The sequence below is a fragment of the Corvus hawaiiensis genome, chromosome 14 (genome assembly GCF_020740725.1).
Source record: "Corvus hawaiiensis isolate bCorHaw1 chromosome 14, bCorHaw1.pri.cur, whole genome shotgun sequence".
In the NCBI taxonomy this organism is placed as follows: Eukaryota; Metazoa; Chordata; class Aves; order Passeriformes; family Corvidae; genus Corvus; species Corvus hawaiiensis.
Window position 1 is genome coordinate 22,619,024 of NC_063226.1, and position 26,250 is coordinate 22,645,273.

The 26,250-nt window shown below is 58.9% G+C and overlaps 1 protein-coding gene across 1 annotated transcript; it reads right to left on the bottom strand.

The window, feature by feature from the left end:
• Positions 1-760: 760 nt before the first annotated feature.
• Positions 761-25,566, bottom strand: BCORL1 (BCL6 corepressor like 1). Its single transcript, XM_048319171.1, has 14 exons — positions 25,526-25,566; positions 18,073-18,211; positions 15,518-15,608; positions 12,703-15,270; positions 12,234-12,408; positions 11,679-11,759; positions 11,080-11,523; positions 9,404-9,633; positions 9,089-9,295; positions 8,844-9,010; positions 8,567-8,712; positions 7,630-7,707; positions 3,232-3,385; positions 761-2,202 (listed from the first exon to the last, which is right to left on the bottom strand). The coding sequence occupies exons 2-14, from the start codon at positions 18,156-18,158 to the stop codon at positions 1,926-1,928; spliced, it is 4,704 nt and encodes a 1,567-aa protein (XP_048175128.1). The 5' UTR covers positions 18,159-18,211; positions 25,526-25,566; the 3' UTR covers positions 761-1,925.
• Between the last annotated feature and the right edge of the window lie 684 nt (positions 25,567-26,250).

The window sequence follows — 26,250 nt, forward strand, 5'->3', positions numbered from 1 at the left end:
CCCTGTGCTTCTCCAGCCAAGCCGAGCCTGTGCCCTCAGCCTCTCCCAGGCTTCAGCTGCTCCAGCTCCTCTGGTTCAGATCCCTGGGCTGGTGCTGGTGGCCAGCCCTCAGCTGAACCGTCAGCTCCCTCCCACCCCCCTGCCTCCAAGTGACCATTTCAGATCATAAATTCGGTGAGTTTTCCCTAAGGCTGCTCCTCCCTGCATCTCCTTAGGCTCAAGAGGAACCTCCCCAGTGTGGGGGTTGGAGCACCTGCTTGAGTCCCTCTCCCCTCTTTTTAAGACCTGCTTTGGCTGCTCCTGTACCACTTTGGGGAGTTCCTCTTGGTGGTGCATGGGCAAAGTTTTCCTCCTAGTCCTGCCATCAGGGCGTTCCTGCTGCCCTTTCTAAGGAAACAAATTACAAAACCACAGCACTGCCCTGAGCTCCCTCTGCTCCCACAGGGGTGAGTAAAGCCAGCCAGGGACCAGCTGCCCCATGGATGGGCTGGGGGGTGCTGGGACCAGACCGGGCTACCCCGACATCGGTGTTTGGGGATGGCTGGGCCTGGCTGCAGAGTTCCCAGCACCAGGGTCAGGCAGGAAGCTGGGAGGAGCAGTGGAGTCTCCCTGTTTTTCCAGCTGTGCAGAGACATGGGCCCTGCAGGTTCCACAGGCCACACAGCTTCCCCTCTCCCTTCCCTGAGCCACAGGCTCAGGCTGACATGCACGGAAATGTGCCTGGACACGGAAAAAAAGGCAGGAGCCAGGGAGCCTGATGCAGGTTTTTTCTGTACATCAGTGTTTTTGACACCACAGCCTGTTGCTGCATATAATAAAACAGAAATCAGAAAGAGCAACCAGAATACACACCCAAAGGCAAAAAACCCTCGGCTTAAAGAAGGTGCTGCCAGGCCCCCGGGGGAAGGCTGGCAGCGGGGCTCCAAGGGGGGAAACGCCTGCCCTGGCTGGGGAGAAACACAACACAAAGAAAAACGAACCAACAGAAAAACCCACCCAAGGCTCCCGCTGCGGAGCGGGAAGAGCCAGAAATCCCCCGATTGTCCCGACCTCAGTCCTGTTAGCACCTGTACAATAAAACTGTACCGGCCCCGAGGCGGAGCAGCCCGCCCGCACCCGCTCCCGCTCCCGCACAGAGAGCTGCTCCCGGGACACCGGCGGGGCGAGGAGGGGGCTTCTGCCGTGGGGACAGAGCCTGGGGCGGGGCACAAGCTGCCGAAGCGGGGGACGCGCTGGGGGCCGCGGGCTGCGCCTGCCCGGGCGGCAGCCGCCGGGGACAGAGAGCAGCAGCACGAATGAGATGGAGGAAGGAGCCCGGGAGAGGATGGAGCAGTGGGGCTGGCTCCCGGCTGGGGCTGAGCGCTGGCAGCAGGAGCCAGCTCCAAAGACAAGGGAAGGGGCTGTCCCCTGGCTTGTTGCCAGGGAGGGACGGGAACCCCTGGGCCTGGCTGGCCTCGGGGCACGCTGGAGAGGGGCGGGGGACGGCCTCATCCCATAGCCCGGAGCTCACCATCACAGTGATACAGACTCAGCAAAAACAAAGAAAACATTACAAATTAAATACTAATTAAATAAATACTATGGAAGACATTGGGAGGGGGAGGGCAAACAGAGAGGCGCAGTTCTGTAGGGTCCGGAGGGAAGGGGCGGCGGCTCCCACCCCTCGCTGCCCCATTGAGCCCCGTGGACGGGGTTCCATCACCCACCGGAGCTGGATGAGGCGGCGGCAGAGACTGCCACTGCTCGTGGCCAAGGGACCTCGGGAAGTCCTTGGAGTCGAGGGTCCTCCCTCCCCAGCTGGCGGAGACCCTGAGGAGAGGAGGAGCGGCTGCTCAAAGACTCGGGTCCCTGCTGCTGGCGCTGAGAGAGCTGCTTCCCCTTGGTCCTTATTATTGCCTCGTGATGCCGGGAGTGGCCTGTCCCCGTCAGCTGCTCCAGGCCTGGTACTCCACAGCCGAGCCCAGCAGCTGCAGCAGCTCGGGCTCGTAGTGCACCAGCTCCACAGTCTCTGCCGTGCCCGGCGCCAGCTCAGGGCTTGCCGGCACCTCCTCCTGTGCCAGCACCTGGCTGAGGGACACCTGGCGCTGGAACTCTGCCCGGGGCAGCGTAGCCACCTCGAAGTGCGGGAAGCGGGCCTGGAATATGCGGGAGGACAGCTTCAGCCGCTTGAGCACATCAGAGAACAGGAACCAGTTGCAGGGCCTGCGAGGATGGCAAGAGCACAGCGGGTTATAGGGTGGAGGAGGCTGCAGGCACCGTGCCCACGCCCCTGTCTCCCGCCTCCTGGCATGCTGGCCCTCCCCTCTGCCCCTGGCACTGTTCTCCATGTGCTGCTTCCCCTCAGGAGCCCACGGACTGGGGTTTGATCACAGCCTCGCAGGTCACAGCTTTTTAAAACACTCACAGCTAGGCAGGGACAGTGGTGTGAAAGTCCTGCCTTCAACAAGGTCCTGGCAGCTTCCCTGCCAGAAATAAGCCACATGTCAGGAAATGGAGCTTCTAGTGTGGTTTATTGCTGGAGGGCATGCTGCATGTGTCCTTCTGCATGGACAAACACTGGCAGGCACAGAAATTTGCTAACAGAGGGGCGGTACTTTGGTTGCTGCCTCTTCCAAGTCACCCTTCTGCCCCAACAACAGCCACCATGTCACAGGGGGTGCAGGGTTGTTCCAGTGCTGGGACTGATTTAGCCATAGTGGAAGGGAAACAATTCTCAGAGCCATCAGTGTGAGTTGCTGCTGAAGGAAAATGGGGCTAGGAGCAGGATCACAGGGATGAGAGAGACAGGCACAGCACAGGGACATGCAGAGCAGCAGGATGTGCCTGGCCATGGAGGGTGGGGGGAGCCCTGATGAGCCTTTCCTGCTCCCTAAGAACACTCCAGGCTGTGCCAAGACAGGTGCTGCTTCTCCACCTTCCCCTGTGCCACAGCCACAACTTCCCCTCTGCTGCCCCTGGATCCCTGGAAGTGTCCAAGGCCAGGCTGGATGGGGCTTGGAGCAGCCTGGGACAGTGGAAGGTGTCCCTGCCCATGGCAGGGGGTGGAACTGGATGAGCTGTAAGGCCCTTCCCAACCCAAACCATTCTGGGATTTTGTGATGATTCTATGAAAAAAAACCACCTGAGATCCACGAGCAGCTCTTAACCCCACCAGAATGACCGACGTGCTGCCACCCGTGCCAGGGCCGCAGCCACCCGTGGTCCTGCTCTGCTCCAGGGAAAGGTACTCACCCCCGGGAGACCGACACTTGGAGGTTGTAGCTGGGGAGCAGCGGCTTGTCTGAGAACTCAAACATGAAGTTATCTGCTTCTTGCTCCTCTTCCTCCTGGTCTGAACTCCCTGGAGGGTTGAGCAGCAGGTCGCAGCCGATGGTGTCCTTGCCCTCTGCAACAGGACAGAGTTTGGCACTGCTCAGTCACACACCAGCCAGTGCTGGCACTCCCTGGCCACTGCCACGACCCCACGGGCACGTTCCCACAACATTCCTGCAGCCAGGTGAGAACTGCACCCCTCCTGCTCCCCTCCAGCCCCTCGTCCCAGAGGAACATGGAGCAAGCACTGCTGCTCTGCACAGAGGGATTGCTCACTGACCAGATGAGGTGGGGAGAACACTCTGAGTCATGGCAGGAAGCTCAGGTGTGCTCTGGTCCCACAGCTGGGATGGGGCACAGCCTGCACCATGAGCCACCCCACTGGCAGACCCCAGACTCTCTCCAAAATGACCTTGGGCCCTCTCCCATGTCAGCACAGACCTCCTCAGCCTGGAAGACCCTGGAACAGCGAGGTGGGAGGTGGATGTAGAGAGGCTTTGCCTGCACAGGCCCTACCAAGGAAGGCACAGCAAGCACTCTGCTCCTCAAGAGCTTCTCCACCCAGATCCCACCCTCAGAACCTCCAGCAGGTGACCCAGGGGAGCCAGCACCCATCCCAGTGAGGACAGCAAGGCTGTGCCACCAGAGACTAATCCAAGCAAGCTACAAGCATAAGGGGAGATCTAAGCTGGATATATGGAAGAAGTTCTTCCCTGTGGCTGCCCCATCCCTGCAAGTATTTAAGGCCAGGTTGGACAGGGCTTGGAGCAACCTGGGATAGTGGAAGGTGTCCCTGCCATGGTAGAAGAGTGGAATAAGATGGTCTTTAAGGTCCCTTCCAACTCAAACCATTCCATGATTCTATGACTTAGAGAATTTGCCTGGCTGTTCCAGGAGGCACCTGAGATCCAGCAGGATCTGTGTCCAGAGGGGATGGAGAACAGCAGGCTGGATCCAAAAGCATTTAATACCAGATAATCTTCCTATTTACCCATCTGAACAGCTCCTGTTGAAGAGAAGCTTGCTGCCTGGATTTTATTATGAAGAGGTGTGAATTATTGCAGAGTGATTTTATCCCTCTGAGATAATACAGGAGAATTCCAAAAACTTCCAGGTAAGAGAGTTCAGATTCTACAGAGAGCAGCCAGGCCCAGTGTGCCCCTGAGCAAATAAACCAATCATGCAAAAGTTCAACCCCACACATGAGAGAAAAGACTGAAAAAAAGAAAATCTTCGGGTGTGCTGCACGAGGAAGCTTCACACACCCAGCTGCTCACCCAGCACAAGTGGGATTCCAACAGAGGAACAACAGCAGGTGACAGGAGACACTGGCGCAGGCAGGGTCTCAGGGAAAAATAGTTATTTCCTAGTGCTGCCAAGGGAAAAAATTCTCTAAGAAACAGAGTGCTGTAATTGTCAAAACTTGCTGTAGAATAGGACAAAAATAAGTGACATGGTTATTGATCCATTGTTGCTGCTGGCAAAGCTCAGATGCCATCACTGAAAAACCTCAGATTTCCTGAGCAACTCAGAAAAAAAATAATTAAATGCATTTAACGTGGCAAAAATAGGGCCCAGTGTCTGTCCTGAAAGCTCAGTCCTGTCTGTCTGCCCGTGCAAAGGCTGGGACAAGAACAGGAACATTCTGTACCACTGAGGGAGACAATCAGGCACAACAATGCCTGTCCCAGGTGGAGACAAACCCCGGACTGGGACTTTGTATGGAGCTCCAGCAGCACCAAGTGCAGGACACTGATGACTTTTCCACACCACAGAGATCCCACACCCTGGCTTCCTTCATTATCCTTCTGCCCCCAGAGAGTTGCAGACCTCAGGGAAAATGTGGACAGCATTCCTGCCTCAAAGAATAGGAACAGCTCAAGCAGGGCCTGGGATTTCTCCTGTATCCTGAGGGACGTACAGTGCTTCAGCTGGTGGAGCTGATGGAAAGGGAGATTTCAAAGGACTGATCCACCGGAGGAGGAGAGTTGTTTGCTGCCTGTGATGATTGAGAGCAGCTCAGTTATTCCAGAGCAGAACCAGGTACTTTCCTGCCCTGAGCTGTACCTGTTCCAGGTGACCCAAGGCGACTGCCGAGGTACCCAAGCCAGAAAGGGACATTTCAGGACACAGAGTAAACAGGCTGTAAAGAAACCAGCCCCATGTCCGGGGCTTGGGCATCCTGCTTTTTCTGTGGCTCTGGCAGTGTCCGGCACAGCGCAGGCACTGGGCTGGCATAGCAGCTGCTGCTGCTGTAAACTGATCCCAGGAGGATGGGGAGGAGAGTCCCTTCCTGTGCCTGCTGGAAACAGACCTGGCAGGGTAAGGGATCCCTTCTCAGCTGGGTTAGCTCCTGCCTCCCAAAGGTAGCACTGGGAATGCTCCGTGGATGGGGCAGCAGGAGGGATGGCGTGCCCAGCCCTCAGACAGCAGCTTCAACTTGGGATCCGCCTCAGCCACAGCTGGAAATATCCCACAAGCAACATCAAAGCCACAGGGCTCCAGAACCTTTTGTGCAGCTTACATTTCTCCAGGGATCATCATTCCATGTCTGGAAGAACCTCTGTTAAAGCACCTGAAGTGTGAACATCAGCCCAACCAACACTGGAAGGAACTTTCCATGACAGCAAGGATGAAATGATGCTTCCAGGGGAGGGTAGAGGAAGATCAGTGTGGGATTGTCTGACTTGTTAAAAGCTTCAGGTTGCCCAGGAGAGAAGAAAAACCTGGCAGAAGGTATCATGTGAGTGACAGAGACCCAGCAGAGACACATCCCCAGTGGCCAGAACTCAGTGTGAAGTGGAAGGGGAAGAGGCTGGATATGTTTCACCTGGAAAGATGTGTTTCAACGGGAAGAGGCTGGATGTGTTTCACAGAGGTGGTGGTGTTTCACCACCCTCAAATGAAGAAATACTCTGAAAAGCTCAACTAAGGTCCAGGGGCAGGAAAAGAAGTGCAATGCTTAGCCCTCCCTATGGAGATTTTCCACGTGTTAGCCAAGGCTCCAAGTAAGGCCCTTTGAGCAGTGGACTGCCATCACTGTGGCATTCCAGTCCCCCTCCACCCCCAAGGAACACCTAAGAGTCAGTGATGGTTTGCTTACTGAAAAAACAATCCTTTTGGTTTTGCCTGTAGGGGTGGAGGACTGAAATGTGGGAAGACAGCAGCCTACATCCCAAGCCAGGAGCTTCCGGAGGGAAGGGACACTGACAAATGGGACACAGGGAGATACCAGAACTCAAGCAAAAAGCTCTCTGGGCAACCAGGAACTCAGCAGTGACCAAAGAGAGCCAAACTCGTCTACCCACAAATTCACACACCATCTTCCTTCCTTGTTTATCAGAGAAATCCAAGTGGGAATCAGTGATAAATCAAAAGGGGTAGTATCTTTAAAAATACCACAAAGAACAGCTATTTTTCTTTGTAAAGGCTTGTGACAGCTTTGAGAGTGAGAAATTCTGAGGAAGGAGGTTGAGGTTTGAACTGTTCCCTTGGCAGGGCTGAGGTGCAGCAGCCTACAAACAGCGCTCTCAGGAGTGCAGAATTTCTCCTGTTCTGGAATGGAAAGACATCAGGGTCCTCCAAGGACAAGTCCTCTACCAAGAGCACCCTCCTCAATGTATCAGATCTTTTTTGTTTCTAGAAGGATGTTAGAAGTTATGGAGGTGAGCAACTACAACCAACAAGCAGCCTCTCAGCCTGCCGGCATAAATACTCCAAGTCCTTACGGAGGGCTAGGGAGCGCTGAACTTGGAAGAGGCTGGAGGGACTCCAGTGTGCCACAGGCCCATGCCAGATCCAGAACTTCTTCCACTGTAACCACAGTTTTGAGGAAGTGACAGTAAAGGCAAAAGTCAGCCCTTCACTGGGAAATGCCTGGTGGTGTAAGAACAGGACCTCCCCTGGATGAACATCTCCCCTCCAAAGCAGAGGAGAGGGATGGGCAGCTCTGGGAACCTGGGAGTTCAAGAGTTGTACACCTTGGAGGAATGAGTATGTCCTTTACCTTCCTTGGTGACTGGTTAGCAGGGGAGCAACAAGAACTGCTACAAGAATGACATGCTCGGGATCAACAACCAAAGACCCTCAGGAGTCACCAGCAGCACCTGGTGCCCAGTCCTGCACTTCAAGGAATGCACATATTCAGCTTCCCAAAGAAGTCCCTTCCAGGAGCAACTCCCAGCATGTATCAGCATGGCAAGGTCTCTAACCAAAGCATGAGTGGGGAGGGATGTGGCCAAACCCGAGGGAATGATGTGTTTTACACGGCACCACCTCCTGCCCTGCTGCCGCTGACCCGGCCCGCACGGCACTCACCGAGCACGGAGCTGCTGTAGAAATCCCAGGCTGTCCGAGGGTCTCCGTCACTGCGGCCCTGCAGGTCTGACAGGTAATCTAGAGAGGGGAAATCGAGAGGGTTAACGGCTCAAAGCATCATCCCAGTGTGCATACCCACAGATCCAGGGGGAGCTGCTTCACCCTGCTGCTTTTCCCACTTGGGCATTACAGCAGAAGCTGAACCACGGCTGCAGGAAGGGTGTTCCCACTCAGGAGTGGGCATCACCCCAGGCCCCCGACCAGGAAATGGGAGCTGACTAGGGGAAACAACAGTGTGAAGTGGCTTGGAAAGAAAGATTCTTAGAGCAGTCCTGAACTCCAAATCACCACCCCCAAAACCTGTGTGAGTAGTTGAGCCTGGAGGAGCTCACACAGGCTGTAGGCAAACAGAGTTTTTTCAACACTGGAGATTTTCTGTCTTGTCTCTGTCTGGGAACCACCTCTGGCTGTCCCTTCCTTGCTGTTGTGGAGAAGCCATAACACTTGTCTTGTGTGTACACAAATGGCACCGAACGTGGCCACAGGGATCCAAAATGGCCCCTTCTGCCAGCAGCAGCAGCATTTGGGCAGGGCTCTTTTCGCAGCATTATTTGGCAACAAAAATCTGTTCACTTAGGTGAGGCAGTAGAACCAGGGACTGTGGAACAGCATCTCCAAGCAGAGCACTGTCTTTAGTTGTATGACCACAGCACAGCTGTCTCCTTGCACGCTGAAAACTGAAAAGTGACTTGTATCTTATACAGGAAACAGATACAATTCTACAATTAAAGTTTGGGTGGTAAAAACATGCTTGTGTGACAGGACAGAGCTAAAGGTTGAGTCTGGTTCTGCTCAAGCCCTTTGACACCCAGACTTGGCCCTGTATGCTGCCAGAGGGGAAGGATGGGAGCACTGTGACCCCAGGCTTGGCACCTACCACAGAGGAAGCGCTTCATCACATCGCTGGTGGCCAACTTCACTGCTGTCTGCCCAGAATACGTGGCCAGAGTGGGATCAGCACCATAGGAAAGGAGAAGCCACATGGTTTCCAGGTTGTCATTCGCTACTGCATCATGGACAGGCCTGCAAGGGCAGAAGCAGAAGGGGGCCGGGAGTTTGCTAAGGAAATGCTCTGGTTTGGGTTAAGATCAATTTAGTGATGACCAACCTGGAGAAGCCACCCCGCTCCCTGCCCCACCCTGCCCCTGGCTCACCTGGTGCCGTCCTGGGCACTGCAGTTGACGTTGGCGCCGTGCTGGAGCAGGATGTGCAGGATGTCGATCCAGCCGCGCGCGCAGGCCTCGTGCAGGGCCGTGTACCCCGCGTTGTCGTGGTGGTTCACGTCACTGCTCTTCTTCTGCAGGCAGTACAGCACCACGTCCTGCACAACAAGAGCACGGCTGTGACAAGCAGCCCAGGTGGGGCAGCAGGGGCACACTCAGGAGGACACAGGACTCACCTTGTAGCCCAGGCGAGCTGCTCGCTGCAGGAGCGTCTCCCCCGCGTTCTTGTTCACAATCAGCCGCCGAGCTCCGGGAGGAACGTTCTGGGCCAGGGGCGACTCAGGGGAACTCCCCGGGCTGGCCCGATGGGACTTACAAAGTGTCCACAAGTCCTGGGGCTTCTTCAGAGAGCACGTTTTGGGCTGGTTGCAGCAGCCTTTCCCCTGGGAAAGAAAGGAATACAACTCCTTGGCACATGTGGCCACGACTCACAGGAGTCCCCTTCTCCCTCTTCTCCCCTCATGTGTTCCCCTCATCCATTCAAGCCTTACCTTCCCCTCGTCACAGATCCCTGCCAGGTGTTTGGTTTTACATTTGCGTTTTCCTGATGGTTTCTCCAGCTCTTCTTGGACAGGAGAGCTGTCGGAGTGCTCCAGGAAGAAGCCATTCCGAAAGTCCGTGCGTCCTTGAGATTTCCGGGGGGATGGGGATAGCCTGCTCCTCAGCTGGAGCTCTGTGCCTTTGCCCTTCCCAGACTCCTTCTGCTTCCGGTGCCTACAATCTAAAGGAGAAATGTGAATGAGGAGCTTCTTCAGGTACCACACTGAAGGTCACCCAGACCTCTGCCACCAGGCAAGACAAACTGCCCATCTCTGACAGCTGCACAGGAATCAGAGAAGCTGTGGCTGCCGCGGGATCCCTGGAAGTGTCCAAGGCCAGGCTGGACAGGGCTTGGAACAGCCTGGGATAGTGGTGGAACAGCAGGTGGTGGAACTTTAAGGTCTCTTCCAACCCAAACTTTTCTGGGATTCCATGATTCTAAATCCAGCCCCAGGGCAGGGGCAAACCCTCCCGAATGCTGCTGCACTCAAAGCTCCTTCCAGGCTCCTGTTCTGAACAGGAGGCATCTTGAGAGTGCCCTTGAGTTGCCAAGACACCAGGAAGCCGACTTGAAACTTTGTTCCTGGTCTGACAGAGGCTCCCAGACACTGCAGGATAGTGTAACACCATGCTGGAGTAGATACCGGCTGCGGGGAGGGCAGCAGCCACCTCTGCTCCCCACAGCATCTCAGCAGCGCCTCCGCCTCTCTTGAGGAGTGCCAGTCTGAGCTCCGATGTGGCAGAAGGCAACAGGGCCGCGTCCACTTCATGCCCTCCAAGGGCACAGCCCAAACACGCAGAGGGCTGGCACAAGTGCTGCCCATGACAGCTTTGCCCCCAAAGTCAGCTGTGTGACCCTGGATACAGCTATGAGCCACAGCCAAGTGCCAGCACACTGCCACACACACTGAGCCCTGTGCACTGCCGGACGGATCCCATGGCCTCGACTGTCCCTGCACAGGGAGAGGGGACCGCAGGGACTGCTGCCATCAGGGACGTGCTCATCATGGATTTAGGTTTCACAGAGGGTGTGGCAGTGGCAGGGGAAGGCACAGGAGCAGTGGCAGAACAGAGGTGGGCACAGGTGGGCACAGCGTGTTCCTCCTCACACCTACAAACCGCAGAGCGGGTTCCCCCATCACTCCACCCTTTCTAATTCTCTCACCCTTGTGCTCCCTGGTGCAAGTCTGTAAGTGGCCCTCACCAAGCAAGACAAAGCCACAAGCAGCCGAGTTGGATCGGGATGGCTCCGCGTCCCCCTGCGTTAGCCCAGAGTGCTGAGCACGGCTCCCAGGGGCCCTGCTTGTCCACAAATATTCCACTGTGCTACCTCGTCCCACTGTCGTTTTCCCACGCCCTCTGTCTTAATGCGAGGGTAAGATCAGTGTCTAATTAGCCACATAAATTGCTGTTTACTGCTCTGGAATGTACTGTAAATGTTTTTGAAAGAAGAGCTGATCAATTGAAGCAGCCTGTGCTGCAGCCACCAAGTCATTAAAAGTGAGGGAGTTTCATCATTACAAAAAAAATCCTGAGAACCAAATCCCCAAAATTCCACACGTAACAAAACAAAAAATTCCCATGCTGGTCCCCAGTTTAGTACCAGAACGCCCTTCCCAGGTTGTACCTGCTTTGGATTTCCGCCTCCGGTGGGGATATCCCACTTGCTCCTCCTCCCGCTCAGTCAGGTATTCCCCTGTCTGGTATTTCCGACTTTTCTGCCGTCTCCTTTTCTTCCTTTTGATGTGGCCATCCTCCTCCTCCTCCTCCTCCTCCTCGTTGGGCTCCCACAGCTGCCTGGGTGATTCCGCTCTCCAGGGCAGCTCCCGGGTCCTCCTCGTGTGACAGCTGCTCCTCTCAGACACAGACCTGTCCCTGTCCCTGCGGCTGTGGCAGCGGGATGTCCTGTGGGATTTACGCAGCTTGCGATGTTTCAAGGATGTCTCCTCCTCCTCCTCCTCTTCCTCCTCCTCCTCCTCTTCTTCCTGATCCTCCTCCAGCAATGGTAAAATCTCCTGACCACTCACATCACACTCTCCCGTCACACCAGCAGAAGAGCCAGCAATGCTTCCTGCAAAAAAGTGGGATTTCTAGCTGACAAAAAAGCCAAGAGGATCCACAAGGAAAAGCCTCAAAGCAGGACAAAATGCAGGGACAAGGCCAGGTGAAAAGGGAATGCTCCCAGTCCAAGCAGGACTGTCACTGGGAGCCTGGGCACCAACTCACCCGACTGACTGCGCGTCCGGCTGCTCAGCACCACCGGAATGAAATCCCTGAAGTTGTTCTTGGGCTTCTTCTCCAAGTAACCTGTGGGGAAAACCAAGCCTTGAGAAAACAGACCACAGACGTGTGATGTGGGAAGGGCAGTGCAGTGTCACCATAGCAGGGGCTACTCCGATGGTGTAAGGGGGATGGCTTTGAACAAGCAGAGGTTGGTTTAGATTGGATATAGGGAAGAAGTTTTTGACAATGAGGGTGATAAAACACTGGCACAGGTTCTCCAGAGAGGTGGGGGATGCACCATCCCTGGAAACATCCAAGGCCAGGCTCGACCAGGAGCAACCTGGTCTAGTGGAAGGTGCCCCTGCCCATGGCGGCAGGGTGGAGCAAGATGAGCTTTAAGATCCCTCCCAACCTCTTCTATTCTGGGAGTCTGATCATGCTGCAGCTCTAGTTTGGATCCCAACCCAGCTCCAGAGGCCATTTGGCTTCAGGGGAGCAGCAGTTTGGCCCCTAGGGCAGCCTGACCCTGCAGGAACCCACTGCCATTCCCCAGAGTACCTTCCTCGTGGCTGTCTCCGCGGTGAGCCGGAGATGGGCACTCCGTCTTCGCTGGCCTCCTACGCTTGCGCTTTACCCTGAGGCTGTTGTGATCTGTGATGGCACCCAGGCTGCCACGGCCTTCCCGGCCTTCCTGCTTGCCAAGCTCATGTGGATTGTCATGGTGTTTTTGCCACTGTGAAGGGAAGACACAGGCTGAAGCTGGAGCTTCCAATGGCTGAGCTGGAGCAGCACAGAAAGGACAAAACTCCATCCCCACTGCTTATGCTGGTGCCCCTCCAGCTTTTTTGACACTCCAGGTACATTTTTTCCCTGGACAACCTGCAGCACAGGTACATTGCCCCACAGCCAGGCAATGCCCAGGAGCACAGGTAGGAGGCCCTGTGCCCTCAGCTGTCCCCCCATGAGAGCTCTCTCCTCTCCCCCAGCCCCACCTTTGCCGTGAGATGTCCCAACCCGTCCCACACACCTTCCGGCCATGCACGCTCCTGCTTCCCGACTTGCTTGGGGACTCCTCACTGTCCTGGCCTTGGCACTTCAGTCTCTTGTGGCTCTGCCTGGTGTCCCCGTCATGCTGCCGCTTGCCCTTGCAGCGTGTGCCACCCTCCTGCTTGATTTGCCCCGTTCCTTTGAGCTTGGCATCAGCGAAGCCCTGAGGAGCCGCTCCGGCCCGCAGGCAGGTCACCGACGGAAAGGACACATCACACTCCACTCGCTCCTTCTTGACCCTGCACAGATCCACCTGCTGCACACACGGGAGGGGCTCCGTGGCCGGCGGCTCCTGGGAGCCCTCACAGCCCGGCTCCTTGCGCTGGCCATCCGTGGGCACCTCTGGCACCATCCGCAGGCCCTGCTGCCCAGCCGGTGGCAGGTCATGTGACAAATATGCCGCCAACACTTGGTTTTTGGGTTTTGCATCCGACTGCTTGAGGCTACAGCTCCCCTGGGGAGCCTCAGTCTGTGCATTGCCCACCTGACCGGAGTCAGCCTCCGGCTGAGTGCACTCCTGACTCTTCGGAGTGTTGTCCAGCTTCCCTTTCCCCCCCTTCCCATCCAAAGCGCTGGTCTGGAGAGCTGGACCTGTCTCCAGTGGGGCTGGGTTAGCTGGCTCCTCGTAGGGCTTGGGCAAGGCCCGGCAGCTCTTGCTCTTGGCCGCAGCATCCTGTTCCTGAGGCGGGAGCCGGGGCAGCCCCTCCGGCAGGCTCTGGGCGGCCGCGCTGGGCTCGGCGGGCTGCACGCTCGGGAAGGCCGGGAGCTCCCCCACCCCGGCTGGCTTGCAGGGGCTGCTCTGGTTCGGGGGCAGCTGTCCTGCCGTGGAGATGCCGATGGAAAGCAGCGGGGTTTGATGATAAGGAGACCAGCCCAGGGGCAGAAGCTGAGGGTTGGAAGGTTTTCCATTGACGGGGCATCGCGGGTACACACTTCCCTGGATGGGATTCCAGGTGGCGATGTCCTTGGACTGACACAAAGGAGCTCCTGGAGCAACTCTGCCGTGAAGCAGTCTCCTGGCAGGATCCTGCTGTCCTTCCGTGCTGACCTGGTTGGCTTTCTTCCCACAGGGAATGCCGGCACTGCGGGGCTCGCCCTGGTCGATGATGGAGATGGGCTCCTGCTTGGGCAGGTGGCGCGGGTCCCTGCTGAGGCTCACGCCGGCGTCCTTGCTGAGCAGCAGCGAGGCTGGCACTGGGTTGGCGACACCGACGTAAGTGCCGGGAATGGTGCTGATGAGCGTGGTGTTCTTCACCCAGGAGCCCTGCTCACCGTTGCGCAGGAACTCGGGAAAGATGACCAAGGGTGGGGTGGTGCCGAGGCACGAGGTGACGCTGCTGCCCGTGGCCTGTGCCGCACGCTGGGACTTGGAGAGGACGGTGGTGAGCAGCGCTTTGCCACTGGTGTGCACGGGCGTGAGGATGGGCATGGGCGGGGTCTTGCGCTGGCTGGGCGGAGGCAGTTTCTGGCGGTTGGACTTCGAGGAGAGATCAAGAGGCATCTCACTGCACTCCGGGGATGAGACCATCTCACGCTCCAGCTGGGGAGGGGACTTCAGAGGAGACAGGGAAGTGGCAGCCCCCGGTGCATGTGGCTCGGGAGCTGCCAGGGCTCTGGCCTGCACGGCGGTGCCAGAGGAGGGAGCAGCGCTCCCGCCCGATGCTGCCGGCGGAGCCTGGCTGGAGGGCAGGGCCAGGCCGGTGCTGGACAGGGGAGTGCTCTCAGCCGCAGCCTGGGCACTGCTTCCGCCCGAGGGTGGGGGGCAGCTGAGCTGATTCACCTCCACAGACACCACTTTGGCATCCGAAGCCAAGGGCCTGGTGACGGAGAAGGTGTAGGGGTAGGAACGCAGCTCTGGGGAAGCAATAATGCCCGGCAGGCAACGCTCGTGCAGGTAGGAAGGCAGGACGGGGAGGGTGAGTGTGGAGGAGACCCCCAGGGTGGCCGGGAGCGTGGCCACGCTGAGCGGCTGCCCGCAGCTGGGCGGGGGGATGTACACCAGTGACTGGCTCGGGCTCAGCACAGCCCCAGCCTGGAAGGACAGGGGCAGCTTTTGCATAGCAGGGGCCTGAGAGGGGGGAAAGCAAACCCTGTTCAGTGTGAAGGTGGCAGGAGTGGAGGCAGAGGTGTTGCAGCTGGAGACAACCACAGACAACGTCCCTTCTGCGAGCACGCCTGGCCCTTGTGCTGCAGTGCTCGGGGGGGCTTTCTCATTCCCAGCAGTCTCACTCTCTGGAGCCACAGAGCAGGCTGGGGCAGCATCAGCCTGCTTGTCGCTGGGAGGATCTGCCTGTGTCCAGGCAGCGTCAGCACCACTGCTCTCCTGCTCCACACCTCTGGGGGTTGCTGGCTCCTGCCCTCTGCCATCCCCCTGACCTGCCAGAGGGCCCAGGGCGTCATCTGTCACAGTCTTTCCCACACACTCCAGGTTTGGGTTGGGATCAGGTGGCTGCTCCTCCAGTTTGGGTCCAAGCTTTTCCTCCACCTTGCCATCAGCATCCAGCCCCTGGGCACTGCTGCCACCACCGCTGACTGCTGTGAGCTCCACCTGCAACAAGAAGGGAGAAGGTGCTGCTGGGAGCTGTGCAGGTGGCACCCAGGGAAGCAGGAAGGATCTGCCCACCCAGGACACAGAGCCAGAAGCAGCAAACAGCTCTGCCCAAAGGAGAGCACCGCTTTGCTTCACTGCATCCCTCTCAACAAGCCATGGAATCCATTAGGGAAAATGCTCCTGCTTGGCCTATTCCATCAGGGAATGGCCTTCTTGGACCCAGCTGTGCAGGCAAAGAACCCACCTCGGAAAGGCTGCTGCTGACACAAAACTCTTGAGACCCCAAGTGCTGGGAGCTGCTTGTTTTAGACTCCTCATCAGAAATTGGGGCTCTCCTAGGTGAGGAAGAAGACACAGTATTACGAAACCCCAAAATACCCTCTCAGCATCCCCCCCCCCCCCATCCCTGCGTGGGACAGTGGAGCAGCTGTACACCTTCCTGTACACCTTCCACCCTCATCATGGGCCAGCCCAGCCTTCCCCAGTATCACAGCCTGGTGCCACACACCTGCTCCTGTCCCCTCTGTTTCCCATTCTGTCCCACCACACCTTTCCATCCTCCCCTGAGTCTCATCCTGCTTGTCTCTTCTTCCACAGGTACCTCCTCATTCCCATTCCTCCTGCTTCCTCCCTGCCCTGGGGCCCCCAGCCCAGCCTAGCTGCCAGTGGGGATCTCCCTCTGGTGCCAAAGCACTCTGGGCTCAGGAGGCCTGGACAGGAGCAGCGGGTGTCCACGGCCATCCCAATGTGCCGTGTCTTGCTGGCCAGCATGTCTGGACCCTTTGTCTCTGGAATGTGATTTCTCAGTGGAAAGCCGGGATTCAGGACAAGGACTGTGACCTCCTTAGGACACTCCTTCCCTGGTGGTATTCACCAGACAGCACTTCCCTGGTGTTTTGCTTGGGACAAGCTGCTGGTGCCAGGACAAAACAGATCAAGTTTGGATTCTGTTGATGACATCATTTCAGCCGGATTTGCTCCCTACACCCTGGGCTTGCACAGCAGTCACAGACACAAGCTGTGAGCACACTATTCATCTTTGTACTCCCAGTGCTGGGGCCCTGTTACATACCCCTAGCACCAGCAGCCCACTCTGGGCTGCCTCAGCCCTGGGACTCTGTTTCGTACCCCCAGTGCCAGGAACCTTCTCTGTACCCCTTGCAGCAGGACCCTGCTCTGTTCCCCCAGTGCCAGGAACCTGCTCCGTATCCTCTGCACCTGGACACTGCTCTGTTCCCCTGTCACTGGAACCCCGCTCTGGGCTGCCTTAGCCCCAGGACGCTGCTCTGTACCCCAGTGCCGGGCCTCTGCTTGGCGCTGTTTCCGTGCCATCCCCACCGACCTTCGGGTCAGCGACAGCCCGGTCGGTCCCTCCAGGGGCTCCCGCGTTCTCAGGGCTCCCCGGCCCACCCGTCACAGGACGCGGGGCGGGGATGGCGGCCGGGGCCGAGCCGTCTCAGCGCAGCCGGCGGCGGGGGGCGAGCGGCCCGAGAGGCCGGAGCGGGCGGGGGTCCCGGGGGTCCCGGGGGTCGCGGGGTCCCGGGGCCGGCGCGGAGCGGGGCCGGGGCCGAGCGCGAGGGGGCGCCCGAGCGCAGCCGCCCGCCCGCGGGGCCCGCCCGGGCACGGCGCTCCCGGCGCTTCCCGGAGATTCCCGGCGCTTCCCGGCGCTTCCCGGCGCTTCCCGGCCCGCGGCTCGCCCGCCGCTACCCGCAGGGCCGGCGGGATCCCCTGCCCAGCTCCCCTCGGCTGCCCCGGAGCAGCCCCGAGGGCAGTGCGTGGTCTCCGCCCGGCCCTGCCGGGGCTCCTCCCGGGGCTCCTCCCGGGGCTCCTCCCGGGGCGGTGCGCGATGCCGCCCGCAGAGACGGGGCCCAAGGAATGAGATGGGGATCGTGGGCGCGAGAGCGCCTGACGCAGCCCCCCGCCCTGCCCAGATATCCCAAAATTTGACGTTTATTGTAAGCTCGGAGCAGCGCCGAGAGGCTCGGCGGGTAACGCCATGGCAGCCCTTATCTGCGGGACACAGGGCGCCCGGCGGTGCTGCGGGCGGCAGATCAGCTCGGCCCGAGCCAGACCTGGGGCTCGTCCCTGCCCACCGCTGCTGCACCGGCCTCGGGGGACGTCCGCCAAAACCCTCGGCACTCGCGGCCAGCAATGACAGCCACACGCTGCCTCTGTGCACATAAAACTCCCCTGGCTTTGGCAAATGCATGGAAGAGACACGGTGGCCTTGAGGAAGCCACACACGAGTCAGTTCTGAGAATAAGACCCCTGAGCCACAGGAATGAACAGGCGATGCAAAGCCACAGAGCTTGGCTTGATCGATCCTACCTCCCAGCCACTAATCCTCCCTAATCTCCTGTTTGGTGGCATCTCACAACTCTCCCATCTGATCATTTGGTTGGCACAAACCCTCCTGGGTCACTAAAAGCTTTTAGTTCAAACTCTTTCCCTTTCTTGGCCATTGAGAGCACAGGTCTGGTAAAGCCAACAGCACATGCAGACAACTTGGCCTCATCACCATCAAAGCCGTGGAGGCAACATAACCACACACGGGCAACAGATCCTCTGCGAGACCTCCAGCTCACTCCTTGCTGGAGCATGGGATGTGGGGACCCTCCCGGAATGCCAACATATCCAATACATCCAACTCCTCCCTGTGGCTCATTTGCACTTCAGGCCATTTTTGACCCCAGTAAAAAGGGGCTGAGTCAGCACCAGCTCCCTTTCCCACAACCTCTCCAGATCCCTAAGTGGCTTTCTCGTCCCTCCTTCCCCCTGCCCGCCGCCCACGCACCTCACCTCTCCTCGTTGAGGCCACACATGCGAATCCGCTCTGTGCTGGTCCAGTTGTGCACCCCGCTGTACAGAGGTGCCGTAGAGATCATGACAGCTGCTCCTCACCCTCCAGGACCTGCTGGGGCTCGAGGGGCCACTCTGCCTGCAAAAGGGAAACAGAGGCTTGGGACCTCTCCCCAGGATGATCGATTCAACCGTGCTTCTGGAAAACTCATCCCCAGCTTTGCTGCCAGGCAGATGGGGAACAACGTCCAGGGATGCCACAGGTCTGGAAAAGGAGGAATTAGCAGTGCCTTTGGACAGAATCCACTGTCCACTCATCCTCTCATTAAACAATGTTTTATTAAAATTAAAAAGCCACTGGCTACCCTGAGAGTTTCACACAAGCGTCTTCACACACTCACACATCCTTTGAAACATTCCCCCTACTTTTCTTCTCCCTCCAGAGGAACCTCCAGCACCAGAAGACAACAAGCAGAGCTGTACAAGGTGATGGTCTTTTACAGCACGGAAACTTCAAGGCTGCACAGGACTCTCCTAAAGCAGCCCATGGCAGGTCCTAGAGGCAAAGCCTCGAACAAGGAGGGTCTCTCCTCAACTGAGGGCCCCTGGAGGGATCAGGGGTTTGCCAGAGGTGCTGCCAAGGGTTTATCCCCTCCTTCTGTGAGGAAGGTGCTGGTTTTCTTTGGAGTTATGGGTGGAAAACATGAGGGAATCCAGAGATTCGGGAGCATCCATGAGGCACTGTCAGCTGGGTGGAGCTTTCAGGGGAGAGCGCTGCAGCCAATCGTGCAGCGCTGGGTGTTGGAGCATTGAGAAGCTCTGCTGCTCCAGGGAAAAGGCAGAGGAGGAAGAGAGGATCTCCTGTGCTAACAAGTGGACTCAGCCAAACCAAGCAGGACTGACTGCAAAAGGGAGAGAGATGCTGTCAAGGAGGTTCAGGGAAATACTAAACCCTGGAGGTAAAGCAGGCACAGAGCCACGGCAACGCTCTCGGTGCAGCGGTGGGAGTGGGAATTAGCTGGAAGCAGCACGTGATCCCAAATCTCTGTCAGTTGTCTTTTCCCTGACAAACTCCTGGCGACACCGGCTCTGCACGGGACAAGCAGCAGCTTGTGCCAGGAAAGGAGCCACACAGGGACCTGCCGGCCAACAGCTCAAGGGACAAGGCACAGGACTGAGAGGCTCCTCCGAACGCAGCTGCTGCCGGGTGTCCTCGCTGCAGCCTGAACGTGCCGGGGGGGGATCCTCGGGAGAGGAAAAAGGGGCCAGGCACACGGGAGAAACGGGGGCAAGGCAGCTGGTGTGCCAAAGAGAAAGAGACGGACCCATCTGCACGTACGAGGGCACAAGTGAGCAAACACTGCACGGAAATCAGAGGTCAGGGGAAGAGGGGAAACCTGCTAAAAACACACACTGTGAGACAGGAGAAATCCTCGGTAGCGAAGGGGAGACGGGCAGACGCCGAGGCAGAGAGCAGGGTCATACCCAAAGAGAACGAGGTGGCTTGGAGCAGGAAGGGGAGGAGTCTTTCGATGCTTGGAGAGAAATGCAACATAAAGGAAATAGGGGAACAAACAATCTGCGGGGATTTCACCATCTTAGGCTAAACTGAAAGAAGGGGAGGAGGAAGGTTCTGCCCCCCAAGCACGGCAGCAGGACAGATGTTCCAGGAGGAATCAAAAGGGACGTTCTGTGCAACGGGGGAACGGGATGCGTGTGGCTGCACAACGTGGAGCTGGGGACAAGCAGAGATCAGGCGTGACCCTGGAACAGGTCTGCCAAGGGAGAAGTGATAACGGGGTGCTGCGAGGAGCTGGGAGAAATAGCACGTTTGGAGTGCTCGAGTAAGAGTTGGTCAAAAGAGCTGGAACGATGGCCACAAGAAGAGAGCTGGGAGGACACAGCGACAGAGATCAACACTGTTTCGTGGATTCTTGGCCTCTATCCTCTACAGACGAGGTGGGACACAAGCCAAAGACAGGCATTTCACAGGGAACGAAGAACAGAAAAGAAAAAGAATCCAGATATGAACTCAGAGAAGGAATAAAGAAGGGGCCAAGCACCAGACGTGGGTTCAAGCACAAACCAGTGGAGCAACAGCATCCTTAAAAAGGCAGACCAGGAAGTTTATTGGGAAATGCAGGGATGAGCAGCCTCCGGATGCAACACTGAACCAGGGAGAGCAACTGCAGCCTCCCTGGGTCAGAACGCTGTCAGCCGAGTCGGCACAAGGAAACCGAGCAGATCTCCCATCTACACTGGTGCAGCTGGAAGCGACATTAAAGGGATGTAATTAAACTCGTAGGAAACCCTTGGAGAACACAACTAGGGCATGGCTTCACATGCCTGTCTTCGAGCAGAAGAAGCTGTTGAGAAACTGTTGAAGCCCTTCTCTCCCCTCATCCCTTCAGTCATGTCACTGAAGCCCTGCAGTATCGCAGTAAGCTTGACCAGGGAGTTGATCTCTGTTTAAAACACTTTTTTTTTCTTTTTTTTTTCCTGGCTGGACTGGTTTTAACCCATACCAGCTCCTAGATCAGCTTCACCAAGAGGGAGAGAGGGCAGAGCCTGGCACAGCCTCCACTTAATCCACAGCGTCTGCCAAAGGAAGTGTATACGAAACCACAGTCTTATTTTGATTTAGCTAAATAGGTGCTCAGCCAATTCTAATTAACGCCAAAGAAAACGAGTTTAGAATGAAGCAAGAACATCGAGGCGTTCTGTGCGGGGAAGCTCACACGGTATTAAAGCACCTTCACCTCCCGAAACAAAACGTGCCCTAAGAACTGTGAGCAAGGAAGGTGCTGAACACGCTCACCTCCAACAACAAGCCTTCGGAGAGGTTTGCAATGAAGCTAATACGGTGAATTAAAAGAAAAGGGGATTTTGTTCATTAAGGCAATACATCTCATCATTTCGCAAAAGGAAACGATGCTACTCTGCAAGCCCGCCTCTTCCAGGCTCCAGGAAAAGCAAAGCAGATGTTTTCCTTGCAGTGAAAGCGTGCTTTTACTCAGGTTAGCGATGACTTGGCTACCCATGGAAGCTCCCTTGGATTAAGTCAAGAAATTACTCTACTGAAATACTGCTGTACAGTGATGGAAACAAGTTTCCTGAGATGAAATTCTTCAGGAATGGACATTTTTTAACCATTATCTCTAGACGAGTCCTCCTTGCAATGAAAACCCAACAGCACCAAGACAACCATCATTTCAGGGCAGGCTGAGCAAGGGTTCCAGGACAGGCTCCTGCAGCCTTCACCTACCAGCTCCCACTGCTGACAAGAATTAAGCCCATGCCATCTCCACGCTGACCTGGTTAAACCCTGTCTGTTCCCTGGCTCTTGGGGATCCCAGCTTGAGTTGCCTGAAATGAGGCTGCCTAATTGTTTCCCACAGCAACGCTGCCCCTCACGCTCAGACTTCCCACCCCAGCGTTAACGCACCAAAGGGGTTGCAAAGTGGATTCTGAAGCCACCCTCTGCAAGCCACCCTCCTGTCCCAGTGACAGCGATCCCTTGGCCTGATCAGATCCCAGAGCTGACAACTCCTCAAGTGCTTGCATTGGCAAACACATAAAGCAACTTCTCGGGCTGGCACCAACCTGCCAGTCACGGATAGCCAAGGGTTTGCTTCTCACTGGGGAATTTGGTGCTGTTGGTGTTTGCCCTCACACATGTCACAACTACATTGCCACCTGGTCTAACTCACTTTGATCAGATTAACCAGAGCCGTGACCTCCAACAGCATCCACCTTACAGCACCTGCAGCAGAGCCAGGCCTACCAGTGCAGGAAGGGGGCTTTTCCCTGCTCCTCCCACAGACAGCCTGTGCCAATCACTTCTCCACGGTGCAAACACATCCCTCTGTAGGACCATGCTGCCTTGATCCCCCACAAGAGGCTTTCCATGTATTTTCCTGCTCTGTGCACTTCCAAGTACTAAAACCACTTGGATCTCAAGGTGCTTACCCTTCCTCTCCTCCATGCCAGCCCCAGCACATGAGCCACACACCAAGAGATGGACACTGTCCTGCTGCACCCTGCCGAGGCAGGTGTGGGGTGACAGGTACTGAAACACCAGCAGCCAGTCTTCTCAACGCCCCAACACAAGGATTCCCTCTGCCTGGGCTCAGGGCAGGCACAACATCCCCAACACAGTTGGGAGAGCACCGAGCAAAGACTCAACCAGCAGCACGTGCGCCACTGCTGGCAACAGGAGCTCAGCCGATGGCCCAAGTTCACCCAGGAAGAGCATCAGCTTTGCCTTTCCCCCTGCATGAGTGGCAGCGACGGCATGAGCTGACTCCAGGGATCCCAGTGCAGGTCACTTGGTGCAGCTCAGCTGCTCCAGAGCCTTTATAGACACAGTAAACGCTGCCTCCATCCATGCTGCATTGAGTGGGCCAGCGGCACAGAAGAAGGAAAAGGACTTCCCAGCCTCAGGGTATGGAACAGGAGAAAGGCTCCCACATCCCTTGGCAGCAGGAGATGGGGAGGATGCCATGGTTGCCCTCCCACAGCACCGTGTGGCTCCTGCGGCCAGGGGCCACTGCGGAAGGCCGGGAGCAATGCACTTTGACCCTGGAAACACACCCGCAGGAGACACCTTTGAAACATTCATTCCCAGAGCAGCAAAACCTGGAAGGAAGGGGGTTCTATCCCCTGGATGGCTACAAAATATAAAATGAGGTCAGCTGCTGGAAACTCGAGTGGGATTCAGCGCTCAGAGCACAGCTGGCCATTTTGACAGGAGCGGGAGCAGCGGAATGAGGGGGGATGTGCCCTGCAGCTCTTGCCGGGGCTCAGGTGGGCCAGAAGGGAATGGTCTGCAGTGACAGGCAGGTCTCCTTCCCTTGCCATAGTTTGTTCACTTTGGCAATTCTTCGTTGCCATTAGTAACGCAGGCAAGGAATTCTATTTGTTTCGATATGTGATGGTCTGGTGTCCATTGGAGGTGCAGAGGGCCGGAGCGAGCACCAATCCCAAGACCTGCCCCCAGCACCTCGGCTCCAAGCATGGTTTTGGAAAACCTTGTGGAGTAAACTGCTGGCAAAAAATTAAAACTGAAATCAGATATTAAATCAAAAAACCTATGGCGGCCCTATCACAGGACTTGCAGTGGGCACAATATGCAACGAGGGAAAAATTTAAACAAGAAAACGGAAGAAAAAAGAGAACAGTCTATCTTATGTTACCACTCATGCAGAGGTCAGAAACTGTAGAAGAATGGACCAGGAATGATGAGAGTGGCACAAAATCCAGCAAGGACGGGCCAGGCCACCTCTGGGGCTGTCTGGGCAGAGCGGTGCCCGGCGAGGGCGGCCCCGAGCCAGGTTTGGTCCCCGCTGCCTGCACAGCCGCCCCGGCCGCTGCGGAGCTGAGCCAGGCTTTGCCTACACGCATTTGCTTAAGCTGATTTAAAGACACAGTAACACCACACGTAATTATAGATCCTCAGCACGATGAATTGGAAATAAAAAAGAGAAAATCCATCCCTATTTCAGAAAAAAATAAAAAGTTTGCTGCACACTGGGCAGCGCTGTGATAATTGGTCCCAGCTGCTGGACAACTGGTGTCACTAAACCCTGGCTTGTCTGCAACAACCAGGCTGTCCCCACCAAAGCCCACAAATTTTTAAGGACTGAAAAAGAGCCATTAAGGGATGATAACATTCAAAAATGTCTCTGACAAGGTGCACATCATCCAAAACCCCAAAAGCAGAGCGCAGCCTCCCACGCCAAGAAGCCAGGCTGGTGCTCCAGAGCCCAGAGGTCCCAAGGGCAGCTCTGAAGGCCAAACCCCGCAGGAGCCTGGGCTCTGACACCTGGAATGCGCTTTCAGACCCAGGTGACAACGATGCAGCCGGTGTCCTCGACTGGTGCCACGCAGCCTCCAGCCAGTGCTGGCAGTGGGACCGCCTAAACCCAAAGGGTGGCCAGGGCAATGGAAGCAGCACAGCAGAAATGGAAGGGAAGGAAGGGAAGAGAAGAAAGGGAAGGGAAGGCTGCTGCAGACAGGGCCAAAAAGATGCAGAGGAGCTGCGAAGGGCACGGGATGCACCAGCCCTGCCCTGGCACTCATCCCCAGACTCCAGGGGATGAGGATGCCGGAGAGCAGATGCTCTGTGAGAGGAGAAACTCACTTCGTCTCTATTTTAGCCTGGTAGACCTTTTCCCGGTGCTGCTCTGAACCGGCCTCACCCAGGCTGGGATGAGGGCACCGATGTCGCTCGCCGAGGAGCCAGGACCCCTCCCGGTACCGACACGCTGCCGCGGGAGGGTTAGTTTCCTCTCCGGTGAGGGCGGCAGGAAGCGCCGCCTCCCTCACCCGGTCCTGCCGCTGCCCGGCCATCACCGTGAGCACGGGCGGGGGACCGGCCGCCCCCGCCGCCCCGCCCCGGGCGCCGGGGGGCGTCGGCACGGAGCGGCACCGCCCCGGCCCCGGCCGCAGCCCGCCCCGGGGCCGGGTCCGCGGGGGTTCCCCGGCGAGCCCCCCGCCCGAGGCGCGGCACGTCTCGCTCCCGAGCCCCGCGAGGCCACGGCACGGCCCACGGCCCCGCGCCGCCGCCGGGGCCCCGCGGGGCGGGCAGCCCCCCCTGCCCGGGACGCGGCGGCCTCGCGGCCGCTCCGGGGGCTTCGCCCCGCACCCCGCAGCCTTGCCGGGGGCCAGGCCCCGCGGTGCTGCCCCGCGCCGGCTCCCGCAGCCCCCGGCTCAACAGTTGCCCCCGGGGCCGCTCCCCGGTGGAGCGTCCCGCAAGCCCCGGCGGCCGCGGCCGGGCCCCCGCGCTGCCGCACCGGGGCAGCCCCGGACATGGAGGTGGCGGCGGCCGCGCTGCCCCCGGGGAGGGCTCTTCCGCCACCGCCCGGCACCCGGCCGGTCGGCGCCCGCAGCCGAACCGGCCCCGGGCACGGCGGCGGCCGGGGCGGGCTCGGGCCACGCCGCCAAACTCCACGAGCGCCCGGCGCCGCCGTCCCACCACCGCCCCGGGAGCGCCGCGCTTCGCCGCCGCCCCGCCCCGCCCCGGGACCCCCCGCACCGCCCCGGCAGCGGCAGGTGCCGCCGGTGCCGGAGCTGGAGCAGCCGTGCCGGGCAGGGCAGCGGCACCGCCGCGCCGTCGCGGGGCGGGGAGCGGAGCCGCCGCCGCCGCCGCCCGCTGCCCCCCGCCCGGCGCTGTCAGTGCCCGCCGCGCCCCCGCCGCTGTCCCGCCGCAGGACGTCGCCGTCCCCCCCAGCCCGCACACCCCCCTCGCGCCGCCCCACCGCCGCCCCCAGGGGTGTCCCGGGACCGTTTCCATGGAGATCCCGTCCGGACGGCCGGGAGGGGGGGGGTCGGGCCACCCGCTCCCCCCCGCCTGCCCCCGTGTGCCGTGGGTGCGGGGCGGCGCGGGCCCGGGGTGCCCGGGCAGCGGGGGCCGGGGTCCAGCGCGGGGCGGCGCGGGGCGGTGGGTACGCACCTGCTTCCCGAGGCGGGCGGCCGGCGGGGGGCGGCGGGCCGGGGCGGGCCCCTGCCCCAGGCGGCGGGTCGGACCCTGGGCGCTGCGAGCGGCGGTTCGGCGGCAGCGGCGGCGGCGGAGGAGACACTGGCAGCGGCAGCCGGAGTGTGAGGGCGAGAGCGAGCCGCGGCCGCGCGGGCTGCCGGGAGCCGTAGTCCGTCCGCCGGGGCCGGGAGCCGCCGAGCCGCCCCGCGGACTGCGGGTCCCGGCGTGCCGCGCGCCCCGGCCCGCGCGGGGGGGCCGGTCCGGAGAGGGAACGGGCGGGCGCGGGGAGGGAACGAGGGAGGGAGCGCGGGGAGGGAGGGAGGGGGCTCCGCGCCCGGCGCGGCCCCGGGAGGGGCGGGGGGCGGGAGGCCGCCGCGCCCGGGGTTCGGCACGGCACGGAGCGGAGCGGCTCGGCACGGGGGGAGCCCAACGCACACACGCCCCGCACACACACACACGCCCGCCCGACCCCGCGCCGGGGCACCGGCTCCCGCACCGGGGAGCGACGCTCGCTCCGCACCGGGGGGAGGAGAAGGATGGAGGAGGAGGCGGCAGCGGGGGCGGGCGCTCGCTCCACGCCCGGGCAGCGCTGGGCGCCCGACAGCGGGCAGAGCCGGACGGGCAGCGCACGGCGAGCGCGGCGCACGCAGCCCCGGTGCCTGCAGTCCCGATGTCCCCAGCCCTAGAGTCCTCAGCCCCGG

Excerpts from the sequence above, each read along its gene's own strand:
- BCORL1 (XM_048319171.1), bottom strand. The coding sequence starts at position 18,158 with ATGATCTCTACGGCACCTCTGTACAGCGGGGTGCACAACTGGACCAGC. Across the intron at positions 15,271-15,517 it reads TCAGCAGCAGCCTTTCCGAG|GTGGAGCTCACAGCAGTCAG; the intron begins GTGGGTTCTTTG and ends TTCTTGTTGCAG. Across the intron at positions 9,296-9,403 it reads GGATCTGTGACGAGGGGAAG|GGGAAAGGCTGCTGCAACCA; the intron begins GTAAGGCTTGAA and ends TTTCTTTCCCAG.